Source organism: Alligator mississippiensis, chromosome 5 (genome assembly GCF_030867095.1).
Source record: "Alligator mississippiensis isolate rAllMis1 chromosome 5, rAllMis1, whole genome shotgun sequence".
NCBI lineage: Eukaryota > Metazoa > Chordata > Crocodylia > Alligatoridae > Alligator > Alligator mississippiensis.
The window spans coordinates 128166931-128177018 of record NC_081828.1 but is presented as its reverse complement, the minus strand read 5'-3'; the positions used below and the strand labels follow the sequence as shown (position 1 = coordinate 128177018).

The 10088-nt window shown below is 41.6% G+C and overlaps 1 protein-coding gene across 1 annotated transcript in view; it reads right to left on the bottom strand.

Annotated features, from left to right (window-relative positions):
- Positions 1-2251: 2251 nt before the first annotated feature.
- The window catches only part of TBX20 (T-box transcription factor 20), a 52087-nt gene continuing 44250 nt past the window's right edge, over positions 2252-10088 (bottom strand). Inside the window, exon 8 of the mRNA XM_006269100.4 lies at positions 2252-8600. Coding sequence (XP_006269162.1) covers positions 8260-8600 — 341 coding nt within the window. The 3' untranslated portion in view covers positions 2252-8259. The remainder of the gene's footprint in view (positions 8601-10088) is intronic.

The following is a 10088-nucleotide window of genomic DNA, read 5'->3' as shown; positions in this document are numbered from 1 at the left end:
TTTAAGATAGACCTGGTTGAATCTAGTATCAGATTTAGGAAGGAAAAATGTCCAGCACACCTACAGCCTAGGGAATGACCTGCTGGGTGGCACAGAGGTGGAAAGGGATCTTGGAGTCCTAGTGGATTCCAAGATGAACATGAGCCGGCAGTGTGACGAAGCCATCAAAAAAGCCAATGGCACTTTATTGTGCATCAGCAGATGCATGACGAATAGGTCCAAGGAGGTGATACTGCCCCTCTATAGGGTGCTGGTCAGACCGCAGTTGGAGTACTGCGGGCAATTCTGGGCACCACACTTCAAGAAGGATGCGGATAACCTGGAGAGGGTCCAGAGAAGGGCAACTCATATGGTCAAGGGCCTGCAGACCAAGCCCTACGAGGAGAGACTAGAGAAACTGGACCTTTTCAGCCTCCGTAAGAGAAGGTTGAGAGGTGACCTTGTGGCTGCCTTTAAGTTCATCACGGGGGCACAGAAGGGAATTGGTGAGTATTTATTCACCAAGGCGCCCCCGGGGGTTACAAGAAATAATGGCCACAAGCTAGCAGAGAGCAGATTTAGATTGGACATTAGGAAGAACTTCTTCACAGTTCGAGTGGCCAAGGTCTGGAACGGGCTCCCAAGGGAGGTGGTGCTCTCCCCTACCCTGGGAGTCTTCAAGAGGAGGTTAGATGAGTATCTAGCTGGGGTCATCTAGACCCAGCACTCTTTCCTGCTTATGCAGGGGGTCGGACTCGATGATCTATTGAGGTCCCTTCCGACCCTAACATCTATGAATCTATGAATCTATGAATTTAACTGATTTGGGTCAAACCAGTTTATGAAACTTCTGTCCCAGACCCGTTCCTGGTTCAAGTTAAATCACAGTTCCCTGGCATCCCAGCATGCTTCCAGCCCTGGGCTGGGCTGTGCTATCTGCTCCAGAGAACAGTGCTGGCCCTGTCCCTCTGCTCCCTAGCTAGAGCAGTAAGGGTTGACTGACAAGGGGAGGGTGGGAGAGCAAGCCCAGCTGGGGATGCAGCCTAGCCTACAGGTGGGGGAGACTGTCCCCCCCAGGGAAACTCTGGCTGGGGTCTAGGACCAGAGAGGGAAATTAAACACCTCTTCCCCCACTTAAACTTACTGATGACTGCAACTGTGGACTACAGATCCCAGAGGCACCTGGAAGCAGGAAGAGGAAGTGATGAGCAACCCAGCAGAATTCTGCTGCTGTAATTGTGGGCTGTAAATCCCAGAGACCTTGGGGGCAGCAGGAAGAGGAAGTGAACACTCAGCCAGAGAGCTGTGCTCTAGCACCCCCTAGTCTGGGGTGGGCAAAATGGATGATCTGACTGGCAGCCAGACTCTATTTCCCAGCAGCCCCTGCCCACATGGTTGGGGCCAGTCTCGATGGAGACCCCAGCTGCAGTTGTGCTGTGAAAGCATGGGGTTTCCATGGGGACCGGCTCCAGCCACTGGCAGAGCATGTACCAGAGCAGGACAGGGGGCTGCTCTGGAGCCGCTGTGATCTTGTGATGGAGGCAGCTTGCTCCAGAGCCAGGACAGAGACATGATCTGTAGCCTGCATGCTCCAGGCAGGGGCATGCAGGCAGGGGATTGTGGTTCTGCCCCTGCTCCAGACCAGGCTGTCACTGCCGCAAGGAGCTGGGGCAGAGCTGCAATCTCTTGCCTGTGCACCCCTGTCTGAAGCATGCAGGCTACAGATAGCGGCTATGCCCTGGTTCCAGAGCAAGCTGCCCCCATCGCAAGATCCCAGTGGCTCCAGAGAAGCCCCCTGCCCTGCTCTGCCACATGCCCTACCACCATGGCTGGGGCTAGTCTCCATGGCAACCTCAGCCTTGCACATTCACATGCAGCTGGGGTCTCCATGGAGACCGGCCCCAGCCGTGTGCAGGGGTGGCTAGGAAATGGAGTTCACTGCTGACTGGATCCGGCCCACAGGCTGGACTTTGCCCATCCCTGCCCTATCTCCTGGCCTGAACCACTGCAGGCATGTGGCTGCATCTCCTGAATCAAAGGTAAATGTCTGCTCACTTCTGTTTCAATTTAATCTTTGCAGTTTAGACTAACCTGCAAAGACTGAATCGATTCAGCCTCAGGCTTTTTGACTGTATGTACCCAGCCTAAGGCAACTTCACACAGTAGCAACTCTGCCTGAATCTCTCATTACAGAAGTACATAAGCATCCCAGTTAAAGCCACTGACTTCTAGAGAACAGCAGAAGGAGAAAGCTTTGGCTAAATAAGAAGGATTATATCAAAACACCCAATATTTTAATGAAAGGAACTGAATATCCACACATTTGCACTTATGTACATTTTTGTGAGATATATATATAATTTTAAGCTGTTTACAAATAACATTTAATGCTTCAAATATTACATAATGTTGATATTATATTTCTAGCAGAAATAAATATATTGCACTTAAAAAGAAACTTTTCATTAGATGTTGCTTCATAGTTTATGTTCATAACTTCTTTTTCCATAAAAAGATTTCCCCCAACCCCATACACACAAACACACGCTTCAGTACATGATGAATGTGCTCACATAATGCATTTTAAAGAACAAATTAAACACAGCAAACAGCAGAACTGTTAAAGAGGCTACATCCAGTTTTTACCTTCTCTATTTTGTAAAAGAAACCTTTTCTCATATTTCTGAAGGTAAAATAAGAAAATAAGAGACTATTTAAAATGTGCTAGAGGTAAAATACAGCAAACTGTATTTTTTGTCCATAAGCTATAATAAGAAATTACTCCAGGGTACTCACTGAAATCACTGCCTAATTTTCTTGTAAAAAGGTAAGGAAGAGAAAATAAAAAATGTATCATTTGGTAGACCAGAAATTATAATCATACTCTCAGTCCTGCTAGGAGCTAGTACCAGTAGAATAAAAATCCTGCAGCAGATAGGGACAGACAGACAAGTCAGATCTCACAAAAACAAACCAAGAGAAACACAAGTTTCTGTGCTGAAAAACAATGTTACTCTCAGTCCTGCACAGAGGATCAATGTAAGAGCTATTTCCAGAGCAGCTCCCCAAATAATGAGACTTGCATGGCACATAGGCCTTCCTGCCATCTCTGCACACAGGTGAACGTCATCAGTCTGTTTTCGATGCTTCTTAAAGTATATTTAAACATAATTTTCATTAATACTCCATTAATGCATGCACATAGAGAAGTCTCAGAGGGCCTAATCACACCATCAGTTTATCATTTAGCACATGCTGAGTACTGCAAGCTTTTTTTTTTCCTTCTCCCATCAGCATGCCCTGCCACCTGGCCAAAGAATATACTATTTGCTTTGTCTGCCAGACTCTCCTAAAGTGCTTGGCACCTGGCAGTTCTCATTATTTTCAAAGCTGTAAAGGTGCACATTTGCAAGGAAACTTTGTAAATGTTTCTCAGCACTGATGCTGCTGCATGAGTGCAACCACCAATCATGGAGCTCAGAAAACTGGTGCAGGCATTTTTGACTCACAAAGGAGGATGGCATTAAGGACAGCCTGCAGCTGCCTCCTCTAGAGCCCACTCCCTGAGGCAAAGCTGGATCAATGCTGAAAAATAACAACCACCATATCCTAGAGTGGACAAGATCTGCTCATTTCCATGGACCCAGAAGGAACCATATGAAAGTGATCTCTCAACCCATTTGTCTGCACTTCTTAAATCAGCTCATGTCCAGTGTAATTCAACCAATAAGTCTAAATTTGTATACTTGACAGTCCCCTCCCAGCAGGCAGCCAACCAGATGGGAAAGTTCTGTGAAGTGAATGGCCAGATTTAAAATGTATTTGATGTCTAACGTCTTTCAGATTCCAGAAATAAAAAAGACAAGCCAAATCAATGCATCTAAATAGTTGTTTTAGTCTTTGTGATGCCTTTGTTAAATACAAGACCTGAAGCTTATTACACTTTGAATCAGACAGTTAAAAAATAGAAGGATAATCTTATCATTCTCTTAGAAAAGCAAATTCAGGCATGTTAACCCAACCCTTCTGAAAAGAACACAGGGCCCATTCTGCTCAGCCAAGAAAGCTCACTCAGGTGAGGCGCTCTCTGTGCGAGAAAAAAACATGTGAAATAGTTTGCAAATATTAGTATGAATATTGCTGAGCATCCCTGAGCCATCTACCAGCAGCAACTATTTTGCCTGAAAGTGATGTTATTGTGACCTGGTCAATACAGACACCCTGGGAAGAATGTACTGAGCTCATATCAAAACAACAGCTGTTGTTTTTAAACAAAGATATCCTAGTATCCAAGTATTTAATATTTGGCTTACATGTTTAAGGATTTTGCCCGCAACAAATACTTTAAAGCAGATTGAAAACTGCCTCCTCTATGGAGTTCCTTCACTGCCAGTATCACTAATGGCAGCTAGCTGGATACCATTAGTAAAATTGCTAGGTGCAATTCTGTCTCCATTAAGGTCAATGAGAATTTTACCATTGACTTTAGAGGTACAGACGCATCAGAATGTACATGGGAGGCACAGAGGACAGGGAATCACAGAAATAACAGGATAGACATTCCCCAGAGTCATGAAAACTGCAAGGCAGATGTTGCCATTCAGTTACACTGCACTCCCTATCATTTGAAACCACGTGAGCTCCATGGGATTGGGCAGTCGTTGATTTTGCAGATCGAGTCAACAGCAGAAAAGAATGGAGCTGAGAAGCGGACATACAGTCTACTTCTGGTAGAGTGCCCGCAAACTTTCCACTGAAAAAAAGAGAGATGCATGCTGGTGGAAACTTCCATTTGCCAAGTTGGTGGGATGAGCATAGTGGAGAATCCAGAAGTTGTTTTCCTACTGTAGGGAGGAACTGGTCATGTAGCAAAATAGAGAGGGCTGACTTTTCAGAGAGCCTAACCTATGGTCTGTGGAAGCAAACTATGGTCTGAGCCTTGTTCCCCAACTGACTGAAAAGATTGCAAACTATGCCCACTAAAGGGAATATTCCATATGTATAGTGGGTGAGAATTTGTACCCTGAATGTGTATTTTCCATGGAAGGGGACAGCTAGTGCCAAATGTTTCAGATATATATTATTTCCATTTTTGTAATGATTTGCTTTTCATTGAAAATTTTAGCCATTTGCAACAAAAAAAAATTCAGGTTTTCTCCTGCTAATATACAGTAGTTGTACCTTCATGAGAAACACGAAAGTTTCTCTGAAACATTTTCATGCCCTGTAACCATCACAGGGGAAATTTTAAATTGAGAATAGCAGGACAGGATATAGAAAAGAGCCATTGAGATCATATAAATTATTTCTAAGGCTCTGCTTAATAAGTCTTTGCAAGTCACTCTGAAAGAATAGCTTCCAAATACAAAGATTAGTTCAGCTCATCTCTTCCACCCTTCGTAAGACGACTGAAAGTGGTTTACTTGCTTCAGCATTTTCTAGCATATAGAAAAAGCAGTTGTAAAGCTGCTAGGCTGAACTCTAATCAGACTTATCCCCCATGCAATGCTAGATAAATCAAAGATATTGCATAAGAAATACTGGTATATTAGTTCTAATACTAGTTGCTTGGTAAATACTACACTTACCAGTTTATACAGTTGGAAGAGAAGGAAAAGAGTATCATTCTTTTTCCAAATCTGCACTGAATATCTCAGTAAGACAACTTTCTTTGTGTTTGGAGGGTGGCCTGGAGCCTTTTCACCACACCTCTGGTCTGTAGCTGTTCAGTTTATCTAAGACTGGAGTTCATATCAAAATGGGAAAACGGGTCTTTTACCACATATAACTTCAGCCAAAACAGATACTCAAGTGCAAAATCCTAGTAAATAGGTAGGTCAGGCCAAATTCTGTGCCTACTTACAGCCTATGAAAGTTGACAAAGCACTTCAACTGTTACCTGAATTTGTGACATTCCCTAATCCAAAAATTATGCGTGGATGATGAGGTTTCACCAGTAAAAAGAAACAACTTACTAGTTGCCTTAAACAATTTTACACCCATCCTTGCAGCATGCTGTACAGTGCATAGGTAGAAGTTGAGGTAATGCTGAAGCAATGGCATCCATTCATTCTATGGCAAAATCATCCAGATTTTAAAAGTAGTCAGCATGCTTAGGGCTTATTGATACACTTCTTATCTGCAGGAACAGATTTTTCGGCTCTATCAGAACACAATGTAACAGAGACAGGGCAAAGCATAAAAAGGTTTTACTGTGAGCATCAGGCATGACTACCTTTCCTCCGTTTGGGAAGAAACATGCTTGACCCACTTACTCTCATTCCCCATACTGAAAATACGAGGAAGCCACCAGTAAAGCAGTGCTAGGTATTGCACCAAGAAGCATGCCTGAGCCTTACAGCAGTACTGATCATGTCCTGGGCATGCACCAGGCAGTGGCAGCATTATATTTTGTTGGCATTTCTCATGTGTGGGGTGAGACAAGTGGGAAAACTGTGTTTTTATGGTAGCACTTGCTAGCACGGTCAGAGACAATGTGGACATAGCCTTATTGGTAGGGTTGCATATGGCAAGTGAATGGGCTACAGGTAAAAGACAGATGGGTGACTTGTCTTTCACTTCACTGAAACATGGCACAACATGCTGAAGCCCCTACTGTATCATGTTATGACACTTAAACAGGATAGGCATATAAGAGAACAGTGCTTTTATGGAAGGTATTCCATTCAAAGCCTATTTTCCATCATCCTAAGATTTGTGATACACTATTGCAAAGCTTCTTTTTATCAGTTGGTTATAAAACTGAGGTCATTAGACATGTACGTCTTGTGCAGACATACAGGAACTGTATGTTGACTGAGCTGCCTGGACCATTGCCTTTCCATGAGAACATTGTTGCTTCCTTGCATATGGAGAATTTCACCCTTGTGCACTTAGCCAGCATGAGGCCAGGCATGTCTTAAGACTTTATGGCTCATAGGTCTCGTGCTGCCTCTTTGTGCCGGGGTAAATTTTGCCCATAATGCTAATTATGGTTCTTATATTACATCAGATAATGACTAGCAACTCCAGTTTACAGCCAAAATGCTACCAATGGCTTACCCAAAAATGCTTAATTAGAAATCCACACAATATCCATCCTCATGAAAAAATAGCATGTGCCAAATTCTCTGTGTCGATATATGTCTCAGGCAACTCTACTAACCATATAGGAACATAAACAAGCAAAAAATTTGGCCCCGACCTACAGAAACAGCATATCTAGTTACAGCATCTGTGACCTGACCTATGAAAATCGAGGGAGCTGGTAAACTGTGATGTGTTGATCATACTCAAGTACTAACATTTGGAAGTTGGGCAGGCAGATCTATATGTTAAAAGAATAGGGTCAAATTTTGTTTTCTCCTTACAAGTGCACAGTTGGACACAAGGATCCTTTGCAATCAATTGCAGATATATGCTTTAGTTTAAAAGTTGGAGATTTTTGGTTTTCAGATTGAAAAGGAACAGAAGCTCAAAAACAGTATTTGTCTCCATTATTCTTGACAGATGGTTAATTGGCCCCTTCCGAGATACAAGAAGTTCATTTTTCAACTGAAAGCAAAGAATACAATATTTCTGCTGCAATTCTGTAATGCAGTCTTCTTTTCTGACTTGATACAACCTTGTGGACTAAATGAAAATGAAAGGATGAATTCAACTGAATTTTGTTTGGTTCGTCTTTCCCCCATGAAAATATCAATTAATAATTCATTGTTAACTATTAAATACTATTCTTAATAAAGATAAGCAAATGTGGGGTTTTTTTAATAAAAAAGGAGAATGGCTTTTCCCCCCCCGTCCATTTCCCAGCAAACTGATGCTGTGATAGCCTAAACATGCTCAAAGCTGTAGCAATAAATCTGGGGGGTGATTGGCTTGTATTATTCAGTAGAGATGGAGTTCAGTAAGAGTATTGCCTCTTTCAGAATCCTTTTAGCATGTGAAAAAACCTATACACAATTAATTTGTACACTGTTGCATAATGCAACCTCTTTCCACTACATACGATGCACCTTTGGATCAACCTGTACTTGATTAAAAATCCTGCACACTTTGGAATCCATTTGGCTGTATTAGACACACGGTTCTTTGAGCAACTCCAAGCTGTGTTCTCTTCCAGTGATCCTTCAACGGAGGAATCTATATCCATCATGCATTATGTTAGCTGGTTTTTTATGAGTTCAACTCTCTTCTTCCATCGACCTTTCAGGAAGGTCCCTTGTATTTTCATACCAAATTTGCACATTGAAAATCTTGATTTCTCTTGTCTTATGTCAGTCATACAAATGGTGTCATTACTGCAGAGGAGTGACGCAGTCCCTGAATAGCTGCATAAGGCCCCTGCTGAAAATAATGGTGGTATCTGGGCATGTGGAATGAGGGGAACGTTGGGCCACTACCTTGCATTGAGCTGGCTATGGCAGATGGGGTAAGGGGCATTCCTAGGCGGCTGTATGGAGGCAAAGATCCTTGAATTGGATGAGGAATGGGAGTAGCTATAGATGCAGTGCTGGTACCAAGAGCAGTCAAGGACTGCGGGTGCTGAAATCCAGGAAAACTGGTTGATGATGATACCCAAGAGCTGAGAGATAAGTTATCAGATGTTGTAAAAGCTGATCCTGTGAACAAGGAGAAAAATAAATGATTGATGCTTGCATAGTAGTATATAAAGCAACTGGAACAGCAAAAAGAAAAAGGAATCTTATAGAGCAACACTGATTTTAAAGATGAGCTATGAGTGCAAATCAATATTTTCCCCAAAGATTTCTCTCTCTTTCCCTCTCTAACTTCTTTTTATGTTTTTATTCACCAATGGTCCTACTTTACCTGTATATAATATGGATAAAACCTCTCTCTAAACAAGGCTTCATCTTAAGAAACTGGTTGTGGTTGCCTGGACAGCAGAATCAGCTTTGCATACTGGTTTTCCACGGCATTCCACAGAATCTACCACTTTACACATCATTAGGTTTTACTGATTTTTCAGTCTGTGACTAGATCTATACATTCTATCTACTGTTAATGCTGGTCCCAAAAAGTTAAACATCTGATTACTCGGATTCAAGTTTAATTTAATTTCATCACTGAACTGAGGAGGTATACATTTTTTCATATCTGGCCAGTTGAGCAGGTTGAAATTTTCCAAAATCTGAGTTTGATGAAAGAAGATTAATCAAAATTGTTACTTATGCTGGATTTGTTTTCCACTGAAAGTTTGCCAAAATAGTTTTATTCAAAACTGAGGACTTAAAAATGGTGTTGTTTCAAAGCACTTCTGCTATTTTGTCACTACTTGCAGAGTTCTAGGGGTTAGATAGTAACCATGACTGATAAGATCTATAGAGTTGCCTCAACACTGAAATCTGCCATGACATCTTGAAATATTGGAAGCACTTCTATTAAAAAGTTGTGCTCAACAGAGGAATGCTCTATTTTCATTTGTAATTATTTTTAACTTGTAAACTTTCAAAAATTACTAGTTCCAAAAACCTTGGACCACACAGTATTTCTTTTAAATGAAATGTCTTTTTTTTTCTAAGCATTTCCAAACTAAAATAGGGAGAAGCTAATTTCTTTAAATTGCAAATGAAAATATATTTGGTTTTGTCAGCAATCAGACAGTCACTTTCAAAGAGTCTAATAACTACAGACAGTCACTTTCAAAGAGTCTAATGCAGATGTTATAGATTGTTCTACTTGGTATTTAGTTTAGGCTTGTCTTGCATTTCTCCCAACTATATAGTTGGTCCGATAAAAGGTTTTACCAAACAAATCCTGTTTCTCACAAAGGCTAGAGTCAGTTACTACTATTTATATATACACCTGGTTATCGTCATCTGCCTGGGTTTTGGACATAAGTCAATACTGCAAAAATTCCACTAATGTTGTGTTTTTTTATTTAAAGAACTCAAAATTTTGTTCATATCCCTTTTGTGTTTGCATGCCTATTTGAATCCTAATTCCATTAAAATCAACAGCAAATTCCTGTTGACTTCCAGTGGGGGTCATGATTTCTTCCCTACATGGATATTAGGAAATAAATTTTCTGGAAAACACATTTGGCAAAGCAAAAAGTTAAGCCAAAATTGCAAAGTCTTCTTTGGGGA